At 46.9% G+C, this 25,000-nt stretch overlaps 1 protein-coding gene across 3 annotated transcripts in view; it reads left to right on the forward strand.

Annotated features, from left to right (window-relative positions):
• Positions 1–25,000, forward strand: part of LOC139406671 (disabled homolog 1-like) — an 88,931-nt gene that overhangs the window by 56,884 nt on the left and 7,047 nt on the right. For 2 of the 3 annotated variants that reach the window (XM_071149540.1, XM_071149539.1), the window contains exons 4-9: positions 89–187; positions 1,972–2,103; positions 4,723–4,842; positions 17,613–17,723; positions 22,286–22,348; positions 22,498–22,594. In XM_071149540.1, coding sequence (XP_071005641.1) covers positions 89–187; positions 1,972–2,103; positions 4,723–4,842; positions 17,613–17,723; positions 22,286–22,348; positions 22,498–22,594 — 622 coding nt within the window. Of the gene's footprint in view, positions 1–88; positions 188–1,971; positions 2,104–4,722; positions 4,843–6,405; positions 6,445–6,825; positions 6,889–11,232; positions 11,287–17,612; positions 17,724–22,285; positions 22,349–22,497; positions 22,595–25,000 lie in introns of all 3 variants that reach the window. The other variant, XM_071149538.1, reaches the window with a different exon arrangement.

The raw sequence follows: 25,000 nt of genomic DNA on the forward strand, positions 1-25,000 counted from the left end.
TTCTGTAGGGCATAGCAGCAGCAGGGCGGTCTAAAGGAGACCACAAACAGAAGGTGTTTCTAACTGTCTCTTTGTGTCTGTTCTGTAGGGCATAGCAGCAGCAGGGCGGTCTAAAGGAGACCACAAACAGAAGGTGTTTCTAACTGTCTCCTTTGGAGGGATCAAGATCTTTGATGAGAAGTTTGGGGTGAGTTTTAAAGGTGTGTGTGTGTGTGTGTGTGTGTGTGTGTGTGTGTGTGTGTGTGTGTGTGTGTGTGTGTGTGTGTGTGTGTGTGTGTGTGTGTGTATGTGTGTGTGTGTGTGTGTGTGTGTGTGTGTGGTATTGGTCCAGGGGGACAGGTGGGCTTGTTAATGAGGCAGCTCTAAAGAGTCCCAGGGGAAATCAGGAGGACCTAATTGAAACCTCCTAAGTAGATCAGAATACAAACCTGGTTTATCGTCTGATATCAGTGCAGCCTGTCTTTCTCTGTGTGCAGGGTGCCACGGTGTGTGCCTGTGAGTGTGTTTGTGTGTGTGTGTGTGTGTGTGTGTGGCCTTGCCTCTCTACCTCCCACACTGCAGCCATATTGCTTACATCCCCCAACCCCCCTTATGGACGGATGGATGGATGAGCTCTCTCACAGAAGAGGGAAGGTCGTGGAGGATAGAGAAGAGGAGCGAGGGAACATTAATCTCTCCTCCGTCCCCACAGAGGGCGGGTGCCCGTGTTCTCGCTCTCTCTCCGTCATGGTCACCGTGGTGATGGAGGGGTGGAGAGAGGGAGAGGCCTTTAAGAGAGAAAGGAAAAGTTTCGTATGTCAACCCCTCTCCAGCCTCAGCCTCGGACGAGAAACCCTGGTTCAATCTACCGGCACGGGATGTGCGTGCATGTTTGTGTGGGCGTGCCACTCCTGCTGGCTTGGTTATTGGAGGGGAGGGGCTCTTATTATTGTCAGGTCAGTCAATGGGAATGATGACAATCATCAGCCTACTTATTAAATATAGAAGGCATCAGTCACACACACACGGCCTCTGTCTCCTTCCACTGTAGCTGCTGCCGGATGCTCTGTACTGTCAGAGCTCTGTTTGGGGTTGACAGATACACATCTCTGTGTTTTGGGTGTCAGTGTTGCGTTCTGAGATTGCCTCTGCCTGTAGTGACACATCCAGTGAGCAGATGAATTGATCAACTCGACTGCCTGCAGCGACGCGACTGTCTTTGCCACTTACACTCACACACACACACACACACACACACACACACACACACACACACACACACACACACGTACACGGATGCGCACACACACACGTATGTGTGTGGGTGTATGCGTGGCATCGGTATGCATGTTTGAGCGTGCTATGTGTGTTTGTGTGTGTTTGAAAGTCAGTGTAAGTATGCGTGAGTGTGTGGGTAGATTCAGTCCCGTCTCCCGTTCTCTGGGACAACCAGAGCCATCTGCCATGGGCACAGCCATCCCTCCCTGGCGCAAACGCTCTGGCTAAACTGGGGAGAGCAGGGGAACTAAAGACTGTTAAACGAGCAGGCGGGTATGTGTGTGTGTGTCTGTGTGTGTGTGTGTGTGTCTGTGTGTGGGTTGAGGAGGTCTAATCCCCCTTCTTCCTGCCTGGCACAACAACACAACAGAGGCTCACAGGGAATAGTGTGACTGTCTCCCTCCGTCTGTCCTCAATTTGGCAAGGGGTGTGTGAGGGCCACTTCCTGCTGAGAGCTGTCTGAGCTCTGAAAATAAGTTCTGCCAGATCCTCTCCCTCCTCTCTCCTCTCTCTCCTCTCTCCCTTCTCTCTCTCTCCTCTCTCTCTTCTCTCTCTCTCTTCTCTCTCTCTTCTCTCTCTCTCTTCTCTCTCTCTTCTCTCTCCTCTCTCTCTCTTCTCTCTCTCTTCTCTCTCCTCCCTTCTTTCCTCTCTTCTTTTTATCTCTAGATCAAGGGTCCAGTCTCTGACTGTGTTTCTCTGCCTGGTCTCTCTCAGGTCCTCCAGCACCACCATGCGGTCCATGAGATCTCTTACATCGCTAAGGACATCACAGACCACCGAGCCTTTGGTTATGTCTGTGGGAAAGAGGGCAACCACCGCTTCGTAGCCATCAAGACAGCACAGTCTGTGAGTACCACACAGTGTGTGTGTGTGTGTGTGTGTGTGTGTGTGTGTGTGTGTGTGTGTGTGTGTGTGTGTGTGTGTGTGTGTGTGTACGTGCCTTTGTGAGCTTTTCTGTTGTCCATGACTCCCCATTGTCCTCTGCTTGCCCCTGGGAACATTGTCCTGTTCACATTAAGATACTGATCCTTGAATCAGCCCTCTACAGATAGAGAGCCCCGTCTGCTCTGCTGTGTGTGTGTCTATATTCTCTCTGTGTTGTTGCTGTCTGTGTCTCGTGTCTGTGTTTTGTGTGAGGCTGTCTCTGCTCTCTGCTGCCATATTGATTTCCCGTAGCGACTCGATGAGTGTGTGAGTGTGTCATCACCTCTAACGACCCGTCAATCCTCCCAGGAACTGACCTGGCGCCCTGGGAAACAGAACAACCCAGCAAGCTGCCATGTACTCCTCTGGGTGTGCTAGGAGAGTTCCGTCCCTGTAGTGTTTTCTGAGGACAGAGACGACAAGAGAGATGTCTGTTCACTACTAATTATATACAGGGAGAAGAGAGAGGGAACAGAGAAAGTGAGAGAGAGGAAAGGAGAGAAGAGATTGAGACCCACACCACATGATTTATCTAAGACTGAATCAGAGTTCAGATGGGGTAGGAAGGAAGTAGGAACATGTTGGAACGCAACACTGTACTGGTGATGTCCGAACACTGTCTGGGAACTCCCTGTTATGCCTCAATCAAATATTAAACATGATCTATATTTCATTGTTCCCCAGGCTCACCCCTCAGAATCCCCAGCTCTCTGCTCCGAATCTGTTCATAGTGAAACTAAGACCTCACATCCTAATGCTCTATTACACTGTGAATGTGAGGTGATGTGTGTGTGTGTGTGTGTGTGTGTGTGTGTGTGTGTGTGTGTGTGTGTGTGTGTGTGTGTGTGTGTGTGTGTGTGTGTGTGTGTGTGTGTGTGTGTGTGTATGCACATGCTTGTGTGTGTGAGAGAGTGTGCGCCAGCCTGTATATGTGTGTGTGTGTTAAAACTAACGCTCACAGTCTCACGTCAGAATTAGACGTTCATCCATGTTTCTCAAACATCACATTTCAAAGTTGTTCCAAAAGTCACATTTTTGTTTAAGGTTAACATTAGGCATTAACTCTGATTGGTAAAGGTAAGGGTTAAGGTATTAACTCTGAATGGTAAAGGTAAGAGTTAAGGCATTAACTCTGAATGGTAAAGGTAAGGGTTAAGGTATTAACTCTGAATGGTAAAGGTAAGAGTTAAGGTATTAACTCTGAATGGTAAAGGTAAGGGTTAAGGTTAGGTATTAACTCTGAATGGTAAAGGTAAGGGTTAAGGTATTAACTCTGAATGGTAAAGGTAAGGGTTAAGGTATTAACTCTGAATGGTAAAGGTAAGGGTTAAGGCATTAACTCTGAATGGTAAAGGTAAGGGTTAAGGTATTAACTCTGAATGGTAAAGGTAAGGGTTAAGGTTAGGTATTAACTCTGAATGGTAAAGGTAAGGGTTAAGGCATTAACTCTGAATGGTAAAGGTAAGGGTTAAGGCATTAACTCTGAATGGTAAAGGTAAGGGTTAAGGTATTAACTCTGAATGGTAAAGGTAAGGGTTAAGGTATTAACTCTGAATGGTAAAGGTAAGGGTTAAGGTATTAACTCTGAATGGTAAAGGTAAGGGTTAAGGTATTAACTCTGAATGGTAAAGGTAAGAGTTAAGGCATTAACTCTGAATGGTAAAGGTAAGGGTTAAGGCTAGGTATTAACTCTGAATGGTAAAGGTAAGGGTTAAGGTTAGGTATTAACTCTGAATGGTAAAGGTAAGGGTTAAGGCATTAACTCTGAATGGTAAAGGTAAGAGTTAAGGTATTAACTCTGAATGGTAAAGGTAAGGGTTAAGGTATTAACTCTGAATGGTAAAGGTAAGGGTTAAGGTTAGGTATTAACTCTGAATGGTAAAGGTAAGGGTTAAGGTATTAACTCTGAATGGTAAAGGTAAGGGTTAAGGTTAGGTATTAACTCTGAATGGTAAAGGTAAGGGTTAAGGTATTAACTCTGAATGGTAAAGGTAAGGGTTAAGGTATTAACTCTGAATGGTAAAGGTAAGGGTTAAGGTATTAACTCTGAATGGTAAAGGTAAGGGTTAAGGTATTAACTCTGAATGGTAAAGGTAAGAGTTAAGGTATTAACGCTGAATGGTAAAGGTAAGGGTTAAGGTATTAACTCTGAATGGTAAAGGTAAGGGTTAAGGTATTAACTCTGAATGGTAAAGGTAAGGGTTAAGGTATTAACTCTGAATGGTAAAGGTAAGAGTTAAGGTATTAACTCTGAATGGTAAAGGTAAGGGTTAAGGTATTAACTCTGAATGGTAAAGGTAAGGGTTAAGGTTAGGTATTAACTCTGTACGCCCATCCCCGAGCCCATCCACAACGCCCCAGAAAAACTGAAACCTATTTGAAAGTAACAGTGCTCACTGTTGCCCCTAGCGGCCGGTTTTCACGTCATTCTCCCGACGTCCTCAGGCATGTATGAACGTCGAATACTGACTTGTATCAGGGGTGACCTGGTTGGTTACCCACAGAGCTATATCAGTGTTCTACTTCCTCTCCACCTCCCAGGCAGAACCAGTGATCCTGGACCTCCGGGACCTGTTCCAGCTCATCTATGACATCAAACAGAGGGAGGAGATGGAGAAGAAAGCCCAGAAAGACAAACAGTGTGAACAGGCTGTGTACCAGGTACACACAACCACGTTCACTTTTACCTCACATTCACTTACACACATAATGCAGAGGAGGCGACAGGGCTGTTCTGTGTGTACTATGTGATTATCTGTTGGGAATGCTTGGTGCTGCTGCCTCTATCTGTCAACTACACTGATCTTCCTGGCTTTCCTCTTCCATCTCTACTCTCTTTCTCCCCTCTCTATTCTTCTATCCCCTCTCTCTACTCTTCTATCCCCTCTCTACTCTTCTATCCCCTCTCTACTCTATTTATCCCCTCTCTACTCTTCTACCCCCTCTCTACTCTTCTATCCCCTCTCTACTCTTCTACCCCCTCTCTACTCTTCTATCCCCTCTCTACTCTCTTTCTCCCCTCTTTACTCTTCTACCCCTCTCTACTCTTCTATCCCCTCTACTCTCTTTCTCCCCTCTCTACTCTTCTATCCCCTCTCTACTCTTCTATCCCCTCTCTACTCTCTTTCTCCCCTCTCTACTCTTCTATCCCCTTTATACTCTTCTATCCCCTCTCTACTCTCTTTCTCCCCTCTCTACTCGTCTATCCCATTTTTACTCTCTTTCTCCCTTCTCTACTCTTCTATCCCCTCTGTACTCTCTTTCTCCCCTCTTTACTCTTCTATCCCCTCTCTACTCTTCTATCCCCTCTCTACTCTCTTTCTCTCCTCTCTACTCTTCTATCCCCTCTCTACTCTCTTTCTCCCCTCTCTACTCTTCTATCCCCTCTCTACTCTCTTTATCCCCTCTTTACTCTTCTACCCCCTTTCTACTCTCTTTCTCCCCCCTCTACTCTTCTACCCCCTCTCTACTCTTCTATCTCCTCTCTACTTTTCTATCCTCTCTCTACTCTTCTATCCCCTCTCTACTCTCTTTCTCCCCTCTACTCTTCTATCCTCTCTCTACTCTTCTATCCCCTCTCTACTCTCTTTCTCCCCTCTCTGCTCTTCTATCCCCTCTCTACTCTCTTTCTCCCCTCTACTATTCAATCCCTTCTCTACTCTTCTATCCCCTCTCTACTCTCTTTCTCCCCTCTTTACTCTTCTCTCCCCTCTCTACTCTCTTTCTCCCCTCTACTATTCTATCCCCTCTCTACTCTTCTATCCCCTCTCTACTCTCTTTCTCCACTCTTTACTCTTCTACCCCCTCTCTACTCTTCTATCCCTCTCTACTCTTCTATCCCCTCTCTACTCTTCTATCCCCTCTCTACTCTTCTATCCCCTCTCTACCCTTCTATCCCCTCTCTACTCTCTTTCTCCCCTCTTTACTCTTCTATCCCCTCTCTACTCTTCTACCCCCTCTCTACTCTCTTTCTCCCCTCTTTACTCTTCTATCCCCTCTCTACTCTCTTTCTCCCCTCTTTACTCTTCTATCCCCTCTCTACTCTTCTACCCCTCTACTCTTCTATCCCCTCTCTACTTGTCTACCCCTCTCTACTCTTCTATCCCCTCTCTACTCTTCTATCCCCTCTCTACTCTATTTCTCCCCTCTCTACTCTTCTATCCCCTCTCCACTCTTCTATCTTCTCTCTTCCCCTTCTCCGTCCGTCCGTCCGTCTGTCTTTAGACTATTCTGGAAGAAGATTTGGAGGATCCGGTCTACCAGGTAACTTCTAAACACCAATCAGAATTCTTCTATAATGCTGTTATCCAATCAGAATGTTTCTCTCTAATGCTTCTTCCAATTTTCCAATCGCCTTGCCTGTTGCTCTGTGTCTGCGGGGGATTGTGGGGGAGTCCCAGGGTTCTTGTCAGACAGACTGAGTTGTGTGTGGTTGTGGTTTTGTGTGTGTGTGTGTCTGTGTCTGAGGGTATCTATCTGGGATTGCTTGGGGGCGGGACCCACAGATGATTCTGTTTGACCAATCACATCTTTGCTTCCTATTCTCAGTCTTTCCTTTTCCTTTTTCTTCTATTTCCTATTTCCTATTTTTCTCTTTCTCGTTCTTCCTCCTCTCCTCTCCTCCCTCTGCTGCCGGTGTTGTAGTACATTGTGTTTGAGGCGGGACACGAGCCCATCCGTGACCAATCAGAAGAGAGCATTTATCAGGTACAAGCCCCTCCCCTCTGCTTGGATTTTATTGGTGGAGTTGTGTGAGTGACAGGAGCATGGTTCCAATGGGAATAGAGATGATTAGAGAATAACATCCCCTACAGCTTCACTACTGACAGACACAACTGAAACCTGAGAGAAGAATGTACACGCATGCACAGGAAAACATAGGAAACAGAGGCTGGTAATAGACTATGCCAACAACATGCAGTGGTGCAGACCCAGTGTCCAGAGAGGGATCAGGGGCTATCTGACTAAGTTTATCCTAGGGGAGATGGCCTTTCTCTGGGTTCTCTTCTCAGGAGGACTGGGTGAAACCTCCAGGCGATGAGGAAATGGGGGAGGTGTGTGTGGTGTTATTCTTGGCCTGTGAGTAAGGCAGACCCCTCCTCCTTCCCCCTCTTCCTCTTTTCCCTCCTCTCTTTTCCTGCGGAGATGAAAGAGGGAGTGGGAATGAGGGAGGGGGAAAGATTAATCACCAGGCTTTCGTTTGATCTTTAAATAAAATGGATTGAAAATAGAGCGGCTCTAACACACACACACAAACACACACACTCACACACACACATGCGAGAAGACGTGTTAGAAGTGTGCCACAGAGCCAAAAGATGTCTGCCTCTAGAAACAAACAATCTGAGAGATGGAGAGATGAAGAAGGATGAGAGAGAGAGAGATAAAAAAACAGGAGAACGAGAGAAGAGAGAGTGATTAGGGAAGATAGAGGGAGGAGAGATGGTGGAGAGAGGACTCAGGTGTTGGTAAATACAACTTGCTCTCACAAACTCACTCAAATGTGAAATTTCAAAGTTGTTCCAAACGTTACATTTCGAAGTGTTCAAGGTTACATTTAGGCATTAACTCCACATTTTTAAGGTTAGGGTTAAGTTTAGGCATTAACTCTGAATGGTTAAGGTTAGGTGTTAACTCTGAATGGTTACGATAAGGGTTATGGTTTGGTATAGGCTTAAAACCAAATCTCAAAAACAACTTTCTATCGCTACAACCTTTGGCACCAGAGGCAGATGCTTATGCCCAGCAAAACCGAAACCTACTTGAAGGTAACAGCGCTCACCGTTGACCCTAGTGGCTGGTTTCCAAATCATCTCCCGAGGATGACGAATTCCAACTTGTATCACGGGTGGCCTGGCTGGGTAAATCTGTGGTCTTCAGACTGTTATGATGGACAGAAATGTTTGTCCCATCAGGTTTTTATTTACCTTTCCATTCACAACAGATCAATCAGGTGGATTAGTTTGTCAGTCTGACACGTCAGGGACAATAAGTCATCAGTTAATCGAACAGAACGCAGATAACACATATAGAGACCTGTATCACTCTGTCTCTCTCTCTCTATGGCTGTGTCTCAATAGACCCTAATATCCAGGCTCTGGCCAAAAGTAGTGCACTACACGAGGAATATGCTGTTATTTGAAACACAACCACAGACAGACCAGTTTATTGCATGTTTCTCTCTGATAAGACCACATTATGCCACTCTATATTGGAGAGAGACAGAGATAGGACGCGGCGGGAGGGAGAGAGGATGGGGGAGGGAGGGAGAGAGAGGATGGGGGAGGGAGGGAGAGAGAGAGGATGGGGAGGGAGAGGGAGGGAGGGAGAGAGAGGATGGGGGAGGGAGGGAGAGAGAGGATGAGGGAGGGAGGGAGAGAGAGGATGGGGGAGGGAGGGAGAGAGAGGACGGGGGAGGGCGGGAGAGAGAGAGAGGATGGGGGAGGGAGGGAGAGAGAGAGAGGATGGGGGAGGGAGAGAGAGAGAGAGGATGGGGGAGGGAGGGAGAGAGAGAGAGGATGGGGGGAGGGAGGGAGGACAGGGAGAGGGAGAGACAGAGGACGGGGAGGGAGAGAGAGAGAGGACGGGGGAGGGAGGAGGATGGGGAGAGAGAGAGAGAGGACAAGGGGAGAGAGAGAGAGGGGACGGGGGAGGGAGAGAGAGAGAGGACGGGGGAGGGAGAGAGAGAGAGGATGGGGAGGGAGAGAGAAAGAGAGGACGGGGGAGGGAGAGAGAGAGACGACGGTGGAGGGAGGGAGAGAGAGAGAGGATGGGGGAGGGAGGGAGAGAGAGAGAGGATGGGGGAGGGAGGGAGGACAGGGAGAGGGAGAGACAGAGGACGGGGAGGGAGAGAGAGAGAGGACGGGGGAGGGAGGAGGATGGGGAGAGAGAGAGAGAGGACAAGGGGAGAGAGAGAGAGGACGGGGGAGAGAGAGAGAGGACGGGGGAGGGAGAAAGAGAGGATGGGGAGTGAGAGAGAGGACAGGGAGAGGGAGAGAGAGAGAGTGAGAGAGAGAGAGGATGGGGAGAGAAAGAGGACAGGGAGAGACAGAGAGAGGACGGGGAAAGGGAGAGAGAGAGAGAGAGTGAGAGAGAGAGGACGGGGAGAGGGAGAGAGAGAGAGTGAGAGAGAGAGGACGGGGAGAGGGAGAGATAACGGGGAGAGGGTGAGAGGGAGCGTCCGAGAGAGAGGACGGGGACAGAGAGAGGACGGGGGAGAGAGAGAGTGAGAGAGAGAGGATGGGGAGAGGGAGAGAGAGAGGGTGAGAGAGAGAGGACGGGGAGAGGGAGAGAGAGAGGGTGAGAGAGAGAGGACGGGGAGAGGGAGAGAGAGAGGACGGGGAGAGGGAGTGAGAGAGGGTGAGAGATAGAGGACAGGGAGAGGGAGAGAGCTGCTGATAGTCCGGGGAGACGGGGAGAGAGAGAGGGGAGAGAGAGAGGACGAGGGTAGAGAGAGAGGACGCGGGAGGGAGAGAGGACGGGGGAGGGAGAGATAGAGGACGGGGTAGAGAGCGAGAGAGAGAGGATGGGGGTGGGAGAGAGAGGACGGGGAGAGAGAGGACAGGGGGAGGGAGAGACAGAGGACGGGGGAGGGACAGAGAGAGAGGACGGGGGAGGGAGAGAGAGAGGACGGGGGGAGAGAGAGAGAGGACGGGGAGAGAGAGAGAGGGGACGGGGGAGGGAGAGAGAGAGGACGGGGGAGAGAGAGAGAGGACAGGGGAGGGAGAGAGAGCTGATGGGGAGAGAGAGAGAGGACGGGGAGCGGGAGAGAGAGAGAGTGAGAGAGAGAGAGGACAGGGAGAGAAAGAGGACAGGGGGAGAGAGAGAGCGGACGGGGAGAGGGAGAGAGAGAGTGAGAGAGAGAGGACGGGGATATGTAGAGAGAGAGTGAGAGAGAGAGAGGACGGGGAGAGGGAGAGAGAGAGGACGAGGAGAGGGAGTGAGAGAGGGTGAGAGATAGAGGACGGGGAGAGGGAGAGAGCTGCTGATAGTCCGGGGAGACGGGGAGAGAGAGAGGGGAGAGAGAGAGGACGGGGGTAGAGAGAGGACGGGGGAGGGAGAGATAGAGGACGGGGAGAGAGAGCGAGAGAGAGAGGACGGGGGTGGGAGAGAGGACGGGGGAGGGAGAGACAGAGGACGGGGGAGGGACAGAGAGAGAGGACAGGGGGAGAAAGAGAGAGGACGGGGAGAGAGAGAGAGGGGACGGGGGAGGGAGAGAGAGAGGACGGGGGGAGAGAGAGAGAGGACAGGGGAGGGAGAGAGAGCTGATGGGGAGAGAGAGAGAGGACGGGGAGAGGGAGAGAGAGAGAGTGAGAGAGAGAGAGAGAGGACAGGGAGAGAAAGAGGACAGGGGGAGAGAGAGAGAGGACGGGGAGAGGGAGAGAGAGAGAGTGAGAGAGAGAGGACGGGGAGATGGAGAGAGAGAGTGAGAGAGAGAGGACGGGGAGAGTGAGAGAGGACGGGGAGAGGGAGAGAGAGAGAGAGAGGACGGGGAGAGGGAGAGAGGGAGCATGAGAGAGAGAGAGGACGGGGAGAGAGAGAGGACGAGGGGAGAGAGAGAGAGTGAGAGAGAGAGGACGGGGAGAGGGAGAGAGAGAAAGGACGGGGAGAGGAAGAGAGAGAGGACGGGGAGAGGGTGAGAGAGAGAGGACGGGGAGAGGGAGAGAGAGAGGGTGAGAGAGAGAGAGGACGGGGAGAGGGAGAGAGCTGCTGATAGTCCACAGATTACTCTGAATGAAGCCTCAACTCATAGATTTGAATACAGATTACATCACTCTCACACACATGCACGAGCACATATAGACGCACAGACACACACTCAGATGCAAGCCATAAGAGACTCTCAGTTAATGTTGTCTGTCAGTCCTGACAATGTCCAGGCTTCAGTCTACATTTGACTGTCGCGTAAGGCTTTATTTTATAGTCTTGTATTGCTTTGGTGTTTCCTGCAACCGATACTTTCTAGTACATTACATTAAGGTTGTCATGTTAACAAAAGCTAACGTGTGGTTGGTGGGCTGTTGTGTGGTGATTGGTTGGTTGGTTGTCCAGGTTCCGACCAGTCAACAGAAGGAGGGGGTATATGACGTCCCCAAGAGACACCCAGTGAGTCCAGCTCTGTGTACCTGTGTGCCCTTTGGTGCGATGGTGTTGCCTGTGCATATCCTGTGCCGTGGCTTTGGCTCTGTGCTGTGCTGTGCTGTGGCTTTGTGGGAGTGTGGGTGGAGTCGCTGTGTATGTGAATTACAGTGGGTGGGATTTCCTCTATGCTTGGTGCTGGTTGCATGCAGTGTGGTGGTAGGGGTGTGTGTGCATTGCATGCAGTGTGGTGCCTTGGTGATGCATGGCTGGCAGTGGTCTGCTGGTGAACGAACAAACATGCATGGACTGACAATACTAGAACGAAGAGATTGGTAAGAGGGAGAGAGAGTGTATGTATGTGCATGTGCACACCTATATGTGTGTGTGGGTGTGGGTGTGCGTGTGTGCGTCATTCCAGTTGACCTTGACCGTTGTCAGGATGCACCATAACTCTCCGTCTCCTTTATGATCTTATTAAACATGGTAGTTAAACATCGCTCTGTTTCATCAGCTAATAACTCCATCCTCATAACCTCATAGCTATTCTGCGCCTACTACTCCATCTCTGACACCTGTCTAAAAACCTAAGATCCTAATGGTAGGGAGGGGGCCTCGTTGTCAAAATCTGCCCTGCTCACTGTTCCCCCTGTACTTCCACTGGGCTCTCCTAGCTCACACTGCAGAACACACACACATTGTGTAGTCGTAGTCAGACGGTGTGGATTGTGGCAGTCAGTTCTGTCCTGTGTTCCTGTATTATCCCAGCAGTGCTAAGAAGCTTATAGAATGTATACTAGTGAGATCCCACAGCCCTACTGCTCTCCTTTACCACCACACAACACTGAGACTTAATGACTTTTATCTGTGCTTACCAGGCCTGTGTGTATCTGTAGGGGTTGTAATACTGTACTATAGCCAGTAGGGCACCTCTGTCTAAACCTCCACTGTTATTTAGACTGTCACCTTCTGTCTAAACCTCCACTGTTATTTAGACTGTCGCCTCTGTCTAAACCTCCACTGTTATTTAGACTGCCACCTCTGTCTAAACCTTATGCTCCACTGTTATTTAGACTGTCACCTTCTGTCTAAACCTCCACTGTTATTTAGACGGTCACCTCTGTCTAAACCTCCACTGTTATTTAGACTGTCACCTCTGTCTAAACCTCCACTGTTATTTAGACTGTCACCTCTGTCTAAACCTTATGCTCCACTGTTATTTAGACTGTCACCTTCTGTCTAAACCTCCACTGTTATTTAGACTGTCACCTCTGTCTAAACCTCCACTGTTATTTAGACTGTCACCTCTGTCTAAACCTCCACTGTTATTTAGACTGTCACCTCTGTCTAAACCTCCACTGTTATTTAGACTGTCACCTCTGTCTAAACCTCCACTGTTATTTAGACTGTCACCTCTGTCTAAACCTTCACTGTTATTTAGACCGTGACCTCTGTCTAAACCTCCACTGTTATTTAGACTGTCACCTCTGTCTAAACCTCCACTGTTATTTAGACTGTCACCTTCTGTCTAAACCTCCACTGTTATTTAGACTGTCACCTTCTGTCTAAACCTTATGCTCCACTGTTATTTAGACTGTCACCTTCTGTCTAAACCTCCACTATTATTTAGACTGTCACCTCTGTCTAAACCTCCACTGTTATTTAGACTGTCACCTTCTGTCTAAACCTCCACTGTTATTTAGACTGTCACCTCTGTCTAAACCTTATGCTCCACTGTTATTTAGACTGTCACCTTCTGTCTAAACCTCCACTGTTATTTAGACTGTCACCTCTGTCTAAACCTTATGCTCCACTGTTATTTAGACTGTCACCTCTGTCTAAACCTCCACTATTATTTAGACTGTCACCTCTGTCTAAACCTCCACTGTTATTTAGACTGTCACCTTTGTCTAAACCTCCACTGTTATTTAGACTGTCACCTCTGTCTAAACCTTATGCTCCACTGTTATTTAGACTGTCACCTTCTGTCTAAACCTTATGCTCCACTGTTATTTAGACTGTCACCTCTGTCTAAACCTTATGCTCCACTGTTATTTAGACTGTCACCTTCTGTCTAAACCGCCACTGTTATTTAGACTGTCACCTCTGTCTAAACCTTATGCTCCACTGTTATTTAGACTGTCACCTTCTGTCTAAACCTCCACTGTTATTTAGACTGTCACCTCTGTCTAAACCGCCACTGTTATTTAGACTGTCACCTCTGTCTAAACCTTATGCTCCACTGTTATTTAGACTGTCACCTCTGTCTAAACCTCCACTGTTATTTAGACTGTCACCTCTGTCTAAACCTTATGCTCCACTGTTATTTAGACTGTCACCTTCTGTCTAAACCTCCACTGTTATTTAGACTGTCACCTCTGTCTAAACCTCCACTATTATTTAGACTGTCACCTCTGTCTAAACCTCCACTGTTATTTAGACTGTCACCTCTGTCTAAACCTTATGCTCCACTGTTATTTAGACTGTTACCTTCTGTCTAAACCTCCACTGTTATTTAGACTGTCACCTTCTGTCTAAACCTCCACTGTTATTTAGACTGTCACCTCTGTCTAAACCTTATGCTCCACTGTTATTTAGACTGTCGCCTTCTGTCTAAACCTCCACTGTTATTTAGACTGTCACCTTCTGTCTAAACCTCCACTGTTATTTAGACTGTCACCTTCTGTCTAAACCTCCACTGTTATTTAGACTGTCACCTCTGTCTAAACCTTATGCTCCACTGTTATTTAGACTGTCACCTCTGTCTAAACCTTATGCTCCACTATTATTTAGACTGTAACCTTCTGTCTAAACCTCCACTGTTATTTAGACTGTCACCTTCTGTCTAAACCTCCACTGTTATTTAGACTGTCACCTTCTGTCTAAACCTCCACTGTTATTTAGACTGTCACCTTCTGTCTAAACCTCCACTGTTATTTAGACTGTCACCTCTGTCTAAACCTCCACTGTTATTTAGACTGTCACCTCTGTCTAAACCTTATGCTCCACTGTTATTTAGACGGTCCCCTTCTGTCTAAACCTCCACTGTTATTTAAACTGTCACCTCTGTCTAAACCTCCACTGTTATTTAGACTGTCACCTCTGTCTAAACCTTATGCTCCACTGTTATTTAGACTGTCACCTTCTGTCTAAACCTTATGCTCCACTGTTATTTAGACTGTCACCTCTGTCTAAACCTTATGCTCCACTGTTATTTAGACTGTCACCTTCTGTCTAAACCGCCACTGTTATTTAGACTGTCACCTCTGTCTAAACCTTATGCTCCACTTTTATTTAGACTGTCACCTTCTGTCTAAACCTCCACTGTTATTTAGACTGTCACCTCTGTCTAAACCGCCACTGTTATTTAGACTGTCACCTCTGTCTAAACCTTATGCTCCACTGTTATTTAGACTGTCACCTCTGTCTAAACCTCCACTGTTATTTAGACTGTCACCTCTGTCTAAACCACCACTATTATTTAGACTGTCACCTCTGTCTAAACCTCCACTGTTATTTAGACTGTCACCTCTGTCTAAACCTTATGCTCCACTGTTATTTAGACTGTTACCTTCTGTCTAAACCTCCACTGTTATTTAGACTGTCACCTTCTGTCTAAACCTCCACTGTTATTTAGACTGTCACCTTCTGTCTAAACCTCCACTGTTATTTAGACTGTCACCTCTGTCTAAACCTTATGCTCCACTGTTATTTAGACTGTCACCTCTGTCTAAACCTTATGCTCCACTATTATTTAGACTGTCACCTTCTGTCTAAACCTCCACTGTTATTTAGACTGTCACCTTCTGTCTAAACCTCCACTGTTATTTAGACTGTCACCTTCTGTCTAAACCTCCACTGTTATTTAGACTGTCACCTTCTGTCTAAACCTCCACTGTTATTTAGACTGTCACCTCTGTCTAAACCTTATGCTCCACTGTTATTTAGACGGTCCCCTTCTGTCTAAACCTCCACTGTTATTTAGACTGTCACCTCTGTCTAAACCTCCACTGTTATTTAGACTGTCACCTCTGTCTAAACCTTATGCTCCACTGTTATTTAGACTGTCACCTTCTGTCTAAACCTCCACTGTTATTTAGACTGTCACCTCTGTCTAAACCTTATGCTCCACTGTTATTTAGACTGTCACCTTCTGTCTAAACCTTATGCTCCACTGTTATTTAGACTGTCACCTCTGTCTAAACCTTATGCTCCACTGTTATTTAGACTGTCACCTTCTGTCTAAACCGCCACTGTTATTTAGACTGTCACCTCTGTCTAAACCTTATGCTCCACTTTTATTTAGACTGTCACCTTCTGTCTAAACCTCCACTGTTATTTAGACTGTCACCTCTGTCTAAACCGCCACTGTTATTTAGACTGTCACCTCTGTCTAAACCTTATGCTCCACTGTTATTTAGACTGTCACCTCTGTCTAAACCTCCACTGTTATTTAGACTGTCATCTCTGTCTAAACCACCACTATTATTTAGACTGTCACCTCTGTCTAAACCTCCACTGTTATTTAGACTGTCACCTCTGTCTAAACCTTATGCTCCACTGTTATTTAGACTGTTACCTTCTGTCTAAACCTCCACTGTTATTTAGACTGTCACCTTCTGTCTAAACCTCCACTGTTATTTAGACTGTCACCTTCTGTCTAAACCTCCACTGTTATTTAGACTGTCACCTCTGCCTAAACCTTATGCTCCACTGTTATTTAGACTGTCACCTCTGTCTAAACCTTATGCTCCACTATTATTTAGACTGTCACCTTCTGTCTAAACCTCCACTGTTATTTAGACTGTCACCTTCTGTCTAAACCTCCACTGTTATTTAGACTGTCACCTTCTGTCTAAACCTCCACTGTTATTTAGACTGTCACCTTCTGTCTAAACCTCCACTGTTATTTAGACTGTCACCTCTGTCTAAACCTCCACTGTTATTTAGACTGTCACCTCTGTCTAAACCTTATGCTCCACTGTTATTTAGACTGTCACCTTCTGTCTAAACCTCCACTGTTATTTAGACTGTCACCTCTGTCTAAACCTCCACTGTTATTTAGATTGTCACCTCTGTCTAAACCTTATGCTCCACTGTTATTTAGACTGTCACCTCTGTCTAAACCTCCACTGTTATTTAGACTGTCACCTCTGTCTAAACCTTATGCTCCACTGTTATTTAGACTGTCACCTTCTGTCTAAACCTCCACTGTTATTTAGACTGTCACCTCTGTCTAAACCTCCACTGTTATTTAGACTGTCACCTCTGTCTAAACCTCCACTGTTATTTAGACTGTCACCTTCTGTCTAAACCTCCACTGTTATTTAGACTGTCACCTCTGTCTAAACCTCCACTGTTATTTATACTGTCACCTTCTGTCTCTCAATGCTATTAACCAATAATGAACCAATAACAAACACACACACACACACACACACACACACACAATGGCGCGCATATAAAAACACACACATGCACGCACAAACACACACTCACACACACACACACACAAAGGCACGCACTTACAAACACACGCGTGCACGTACGCACACACACACACACACACACACACACACACACACACACACACACACACACACACACACAAAGGCACGCACATACAAACGCGAACACAGACACACATATACACACATATGTAAAACACACACACACACATGACTACCTCAATCTCCGGAGTCCTTGACCCTGTGTGAGTTTACACAGTCTGTTGGTTTAACATGGCTCATTCCCTGGCTTTGACCCAAAAGAGGTCAGCCTATTGTCACCTGGCAATGAAGCACAAGTGGGATAGTGTGTGTGTGTCCATGCATGCATTGTTTGTGTGTGTATTCGGTCTAGTGTGGTGTGTGTGTGTGTGTGTGTGTGTACATGTGTGTGTGTGTGTTCAGCGAGACAGCAGGGGATCGGGGAGGTGGGCGTTAATTAAGGGGGCTGCGTTAATCGTATGCAAACACATGCCCATGCTAATTACTGTTTCCTTGGAGACCGCTAATTGATAGGTGGTTGTCGCAGTGATGAGGGGCAAGGGATGGGCAGAGAGAGCGAGATGGAGGAAAGAGAGCAGGAATCGGATGTGATGAGCTCCGTGTGTGTGTGTGTGTGTGTGTGAGTGTGTGTGTGTGTGTGTGTGCGTGCGTGCGTGCGTGCGTGTGTGTGTGTGCGCGTGTGTGTGTGTGTGTGCGTGCGAACAGTAACATGTAATGCTCCATCCCTCCACCTCAACTCACCCTGTCTCCATATGTCTGTTTATGTTTGAGTGTGTGATGCATCATTTCTGTGTCTGTGTTTCTATCTCATCCCACCATCCTCCATCTCATTTGGCTGTGCAGAATTCTCAAAATGGTCACCAACAACAACAACAGCCACAACAACAGCCACAACAGCCACAACAACAGTCTCTGATAGATCTCATGGATATGGACAGTGTATGGACTCCACAGGTAAGGTGCATTATGAAGGACTAGCCTTCTCAACTCTATAGTCTTCATGTACAACTATCTGGGTGCAACCAGGGTTATAAGGGCAAATGATAGTGGAAATAAATCTACCCACACTAACTGAAAGTGATCCCATACAGAACCAATCAAAAGTTTGGACACACCTACTCATTCAAGGGTTTTTCTTTATTTGTACTATTTTCTACATAGTGAATAGTGTACTAACCAAAAAAGTGTTAAACAAATCAAAGTATATTTTCTATCTTATATTCTTCAAAGTAGCCACCCTTTGCCTCGATGACAGCTTTGCACACACTTGGCATTCTCTCATCCAGCTTCACCTGGAATGCTTTTCCAACCGTCTTGATGGAGTTCCCACATATGCTAAGCACTTGTTGGCTGCTTTTTCTTCACTCTGCAGTCCAACTCATCCCAAACCATCTCGATTGGGTTGAGGACGGGTGATTGTGGATGTCAGGTAATCTGATGCAGCACTCCATCACTCTACTTCTTGATCAAATAGCCATTCCACAGCCTGGAGGTGTGTTGGGTCATTGTCCTGTTGAAAAACAAATTATGGTCCCACTAAGCACAAACCAGATGGGATGGCGCATCACTGCAGAATGCTGAGGTAAATCACTGACAGTGTCACCAGCAAAGTACCATCACACCACCTCCTCCATGCTTCATGTTGGGAACCACACGTGGAGATCATCCGTTCACCTACTCTGCGTCTCACAAAGACACGGCGGTTGGAACCAAAAATCTCAAATTTGGACTCATCAGACCAAAGGACAGACTTCCACCGGTCTAATGTCCATTGCTCGTGTTTCTTGGCTCAAGCAAGTCTCTTCTTGTTATTGGTGTCCTTTAGTAGTGGTTTCTTTGCGGCATTTCAACCATGAAGGCCTGATTCACGTACTCTCCTCTAAACAGTTGATGTTGAGATGTGTCTTTTTCTTGAACTCTGTGAAGCATTTATTTGGGCTGCAATTTCTGAGGCTAGTAACTCTAGTGAACTTGTCCTCTGCAGCAGAGGTAACTGGGTCTTCCTTTCCTGTGGCGGTGTGAGGACAGACGCTGGGAGACGAGAAGCAAGTATAGGGAGTGAATATTTTATTAATAACAGAAATGAAACAAAACATGGACAGCGTCTGGACGAGGGAAACAGAACAACATTAATGCTGACACGGGGATTAAACTGAGGAATAGACAGATAAAGAGGAGGCAATCAATAAAGTGATGGAATCCAGGTGAGTCCAATGAAGCGCTGATGCGCGTAACGATGGTGACAGGTGTGCGTAATGATGGGCAGCTTCTGTATACCACCCTACCTTGTCACAGCACAACTGATTGGCTCAAACGCATTAAGAAAGAAAGAAATTCCATAAATGTACTTTTAACAAGGCACAACTGTTAATTGAAATGTATTCCAGGTGAAGCTGGTTGGGAGAATGCCAAGAGTGTGCAAAGCTGTCATCTCAAATATAAAATATATTTTGATTTGTTTAACACTTTTGGTTAGTACATGATTCCATATGTGTTATTTCATAGTTCGCTATTATTCTACTCCTCACAGCTCATTAATAACACAGATGATATACTCAGCTCAGTACTCCTCACAGCTCATTAATAACACACAGGATATACTCAGCTCAGTACTCCTCACAGCTCATTAATAACACACAGGATATACTCAGCTCAGTACTCCTCACAGCTCATTAATAACACACACTCAGCTCAGTATTGACCCAGGCTACGTCCCAAATGTTACTCATTTTAGTAATACACTGCAGTGACCACACTGAGACCACAGAGGTCAGAAGGGAAGCTTCCGGGAGATTCAGACTAAAACTATCAGCCATAGATGTCAGTAAGTTCAGGATTGAAAGAAAGACAGGGTAATGTATCTCCCTCGTACTGTGAGTGTTGTCTTTCTATCAGTAACAGTATGTACATATCTCCTCCTCTCTAACTAACAGCAGAAATACAGCATTCCGCCGTATGGCTAGAAACTACACGCTCTTTGTGATCCATTATCTGATAGATAGAACACACACACTATAAGCTTTAGAATATAATAAGAGTGCCATGGTCTGTGTGACCTATCGGTTTAACTAGTGGAGCCAGAAAGCAGATATTCTAAGAAGCGTCTGTGCAGACATGATCCCCAGAGCCCTGAACAGCAGAATGCTGGAGATAGATCTAGCTTTATATATATGGCTCTGATTGGCCGTATCTCTGATTTATGCTAATCTCTGACCATGTAAAGCCTCACATCTTTAACAACTAAAAATAGTCTCCTTTTTTCTCTGGGCTCCACAGGGCTAAATACCGTATTAATGCTAGAAAGAATGTGATGAGCGATGTTAGAGAGAAATGTAATGTAGAGAGACATATATAGAGAGATATGAAATGGAGAGAGACATATATAGAGAGGTATGAAATGGAGAGAGACATATATAGAGAGATATGAAATGGAGAGAGATATATATAGTGAGATATGAAATGTAGAGAGACATATATAGAGCGATATGAAATGGAGAGAGATATATATAGAGAGATATGAAATGTAGAGAGACATATACAGTGCCTTGCAAAAGTATTCGGCCCCCTTGAACTTTGCGACCTTTTGACACATTTCAGGCTTCAAACATAAAGATATAAAACTGTATTTTTTTGTGAAGAATCAACAACAAGTGGGACACAATCATGAAGTGGAACGACATTTATTGGATATTTCAAACTTTTTTAACAAATCAAAAACTGAAAAATTGGGCGTGCAAAATTATTCAGCCCCTTTACTTTCAGTGCAGCAAACTCTCTCCAGAAGTTCAGTGAGGATCTCTGAATGATCCAATGTTGACCTAAATGACTAATGATGATAAATACAATCCACCTGTGTGTAATCAAGTCTCCGTATAAATGCACCTGCACTGTGATAGTCTCAGAGGTCCGTTAAAAGCGCAGAGAGCATCATGAAGAACAAGGAACACACCAGGCAGGTCCGAGATACTGTTGTGAAGAAGTTTAAAGCCGGATTTGGATACAAAAAGATTTCCCAAGCTTTAAACATCCCAAGGAGCACTGTGCAAGCGATAATATTGAAATGGAAGGAGTATCAGACCACTGCAAATCTACCAAGACCTGGCCGTCCCTCTAAACTTTCAGCTCATACAAGGAGAAGACTGATCAGAGATGCAGCCAAGAGGCCCATGATCACTCTGGATGAACTGCAGAGATCTACAGCTGAGGTGGGAGACTCTGTCCATAGGACAACAATCAGTCGTATATTGCACAAATCTGGCCTTTATGGAAGAGTGGCAAGAAGAAAGCCATTTCTTAAAGATATCCATAAAAGTGTTGTTTAAAGTTTGCCACAAGCCACCTGGGAGACACCCCAAACATGTGGAAGAAGGTTCTCTGGTCAGATGAAACCAAAATGGAACTTTTTGGCAACAATGCAAAACGTTATGTTTGGCTTAAAAGCAACACAGCTGAACACACCATCCCCACTGTCAAACATGGTGGTGGCAGCATCATGGTTTGGGCCTGCTTTTCTTCAGCAGGGACAGGGAAGATGGTTCAAATTGATGGGAAGATGGATGGAGCCAAATACAGGACCATTCTGGAAGAAAACCTGATGGAGTCTGCAAAAGACCTGAGACTGGGACGGAGATTTGTCTTCCAACAAGACAATGATCCAAAACATAAAGCAAAATCTACAATGGAATGGTTCAAAAATAAACATATCCAGGTGTTAGAATGGCCAAGTCAAAGTCCAGACCTGAATCCAATCGAGAATCTGTGGAAAGAACTGAAAACTGCTGTTCACAAATGCTCTCCATCCAACCTCACTGAGCTCGAGCTGTTTTGCAAGGAGGAATGGGAAAAAATGTCCGTCTCTCGATGTGCAAAACTGATAGAGACATACCCCAAGCGACTTACAGCTGTAATCGCAGCAAAAGGTGGCGCTACAAAGTATTAACTTAAGGGGGCTGAATAATTTTGCACGCCCAATTTTTCAGTTTTTGATTTGTTAAAAAAGTTTGAAATATCCAATAAATGTCGTTCCACTTCATGATTGTGTCCCACTTGTTGTTGATTCTTCACAAAAAAATACAGTTTTATATCTTTATGTTTGAAGCCTGAAATGTGGCAAAAGGTCGCAAAGTTCAAGGGGGCCGAATACTTTTGCAAGGCACTGTATAGAGATATGAAATGTAGAGAGACATATATAGAGATATGAAATGTAGAGAGACATGTATAGAGAGATTGAAGTTAAGGGACAAGAGATACTGTGGATTAGGGTAACTTGGATCAGGTAGGGACTGTATGTTTCCTCCACCAATCATATCACTCCATTCATTCATGATATCATCACCCTGTGGTGCAGTTTGATGATGTCACTGTGGCCGCCAGAGGTAGGTACCAGGTCGCGTCTGGCATGTTGTGTGTTCTGTATTTTTGTGACGCGTGTTGCACGTGTGTTGGGACATGCAACACTGACTTTTTCTATTGTAGCTTGACGTCTGACGGGTGTGAACTCTCTTTCTGATTGGCAGAATATCAACCAATTAGAGCTCTTTGGAGACATCTCCACACTCCCGGACATCTACTCCCCCTCGGTGAGTACACCCCCCCCCCCCCCCCCCCCCCCTCTCGCTCACATTTGATCAGGGTGTAGTTAGACCACTGTTTTGCGTGTGTGTGTCTGTTTAGGGAGGGTGGAAAGTAGTTTTCACCTGTTCCTCCCCATTCTCCTCTCTTCCCTCAGACCCCTGCCTCTCCAGCCAACACCCTGGACCCCTCTCTGGGCCTGCAGCCCACACCCGAACTCTTCACCCCCTTCAACCCTGCCTCCGTACCCTCAGGTAAGAACGCTCCCCTCTCTTCTCCTCTCTTCTTCTCTCCTCTCCCTTCCTCTCCCCTCTCTCCTCCTCTCTTCTTCTGTCCTCTCCCTTCCTCTCCCCTCTCTTCTATCTTCTTCTATCCTCTCCCTTCCTCTCCCCTCTCTTCTCCTCTCTTCTTCTCTCCTCTCCCTTCCTCTCTCCTCTCTTTTCCTCTCCTCTTCCTTCCTCTCCCCTCTCTTCTCCTCTCTTCTTCTCTCCTCTCCCTTCCTCTTCCCTCTCTTCTCCTCTCTTCTCCTCTCCTCTCCCTTCCTCTCCCCTCTCTTCTCCTCTCTTCTTCTCTCCCCTCCCTTCCTCTCCCCTCTCTTCTTCTGTCCTCTCCCTTCCTCTCCCCTCTCTTCTCTTCTCTTTCTTCTTCTCTCCTCTCCCTTCCTCTCCTCTCTCTTCTTCACTCCTCTCCCTTCCTCTCCCCTCTCTTCTCCTCTCTTCTTCACTCCTCTCCCTTCCTCTCCCCTCTCTTCTCCTCTCTTCTTCTCTCCTCTCCCTTCCTCTCCCCTCTCTTCTCCTCTCCTCTCCCTTCCTCTCCCCTCTCTTCTCCTCTCTTCTTCTCTCCCCTCCCTTCCTCTCCCCTCTCTTCTTCTATCCTCTCCCTTCCTCTCCCCTCTCTTCTCCTCTCTTCTTCTCTCCTCTCCCTTCCTCTCTCCTCTCTTTTCCTCTCCTCTTCCTTCCTCTCCCCTCTCTTCTCCTCTCTTCTTCTCTCCTCTCCCTTCCTCTTCCCTCTCTTCTCCTCTCCTCTCCCTTCCTCTCTCCTCTCTTCTCCTCTCTTCTTCTCTCCCCTCCCTTCCTCTCCCCTCTCTTCTTCTGTCCTCTCCCTTCCTCTCCCCTCTCTTCTCTTCTATTTCTTCTTCTCTCCTCTCCCTTCCTCTCCTCTCTCTTCTTCTCTCCTCTCCCTTCCTCTCCCCTCTCTTCTCCTCTCTTCTTCACTCCTCTCCCTTCCTCTCCCCTCTCTTCTCCTCTCTTCTTCTCTCCTCTCCCTTCCTCTCCCCTCTCTTCTCCTCTCTTCTTCTCTCCCCTCCCTTCCTCTCCCCTCTCTTCTTATATCCTCTCCCTTCCTCTCCCCTCTCTTCTCCTCTCTTCTTCTCTCCTCTCCCTTCCTCTCTCCTCTCTTTTCCTCTCCTCTTCCTTCCTCTCCCCTCTCTTCTCCTCTCTTCTTCTCTCCTCTCCCTTCCTCTTCCCTCTCTTCTCCTCTCTTCTCCTCTCCTCTCCCTTCCTCTCCCCTCTCTTCTCCTCTCTTCTTCTCTCCCCTCCCTTCCTCTCCCCTCTCTTCTTCTGTCCTCTCCCTTCCTCTCCCCTCTCTTCTCTTCTCTTTCTTCTTCTCTCCTCTCCCTTCCTCTCCTCTCTCTTCTTCTCTCCTCTCCCTTCCTCTCCCCTCTCTTCTCCTCTCTTCTTCACTCCTCTCCCTTCCTCTCCCCTCTCTTCTCCTCTCTTCTTCTCTCCTCTCCCTTCCTCTACCCTCTCTTCTCCTCTCTTCTTCTCTCCTCTCCCTTCCTCTCTCCTCTCTTTTCCTCTCCTCTTCCTTCCTCTCCCCTCTCTTCTCCTCTCTTCTTCTCTCCTCTCCCTTCCTCTTCCCTCTCTTCTCCTCTCTTCTCCTCTCCTCTCCCTTCCTCTCCCCTCTCTTCTCCTCTCTTCTTCTCTCCCCTCCCTTCCTCTCCCCTCTCTTCTTCTGTCCTCTCCCTTCCTCTCCCCTCTCTTCTCTTCTCTTTCTTCTTCTCTCCTCTCCCTTCCTCTCCTCTCTCTTCTTCTCTCCTCTCCCTTCCTCTCCCCTCTCTTCTCCTCTCTTCTTCACTCCTCTCCCTTCCTCTCCCCTCTCTTCTCCTCTCTTCTTCTCTCCTCTCCCTTCCTCTCCCCTCTCTTCTCCTCTCTTCTTCTCTCCTCTCCCTTCCTCTCCCCTCTCTTCTCCTCTCTTCTTCTCTCCTCTCCCTTCCTCTCTCCTCTCTTCTTCTCTCTTCTTCTGTCCTCTCCCTTCCTCTTCCCTCTCTTCTCCTCTCTTCTTCTCTCCTCTCCCTTCCTCTCCCCTCTCTTCTCCTCTCTTCTTCTCTCCTCTCACTTCCTCTCTCCTCTCTTCTTCTCTCCTCTCCCTTCCTCTCCCCTCTCTTCTCCTCTCTTCTTCTTTCCTCTCCCTCTACCCTCTCTTCTCCTCTCTTATTCTCTCCTCTCCCTTCCTCTCCCCTCTCTTCTTCTCTCCTCTCCCTTCCTCTCCCCTCTCTTCTTGTGTCCTCTGCTGTACCTTTTGGAGCAGAGCTGGAACAACTATGAATCTGTACATTTTTATGAGTCTGTGTGACGGTCTGAATAGATCTGTACATGATATGACTGATGCTCATCATGGATATAATGATCATAGTTCAGCAGAACCATTAAGACACAACA

This window comes from Oncorhynchus clarkii, chromosome 4, assembly GCF_045791955.1.
Source record: "Oncorhynchus clarkii lewisi isolate Uvic-CL-2024 chromosome 4, UVic_Ocla_1.0, whole genome shotgun sequence".
Classification (NCBI taxonomy): Eukaryota; Metazoa; Chordata; class Actinopteri; order Salmoniformes; family Salmonidae; genus Oncorhynchus; species Oncorhynchus clarkii.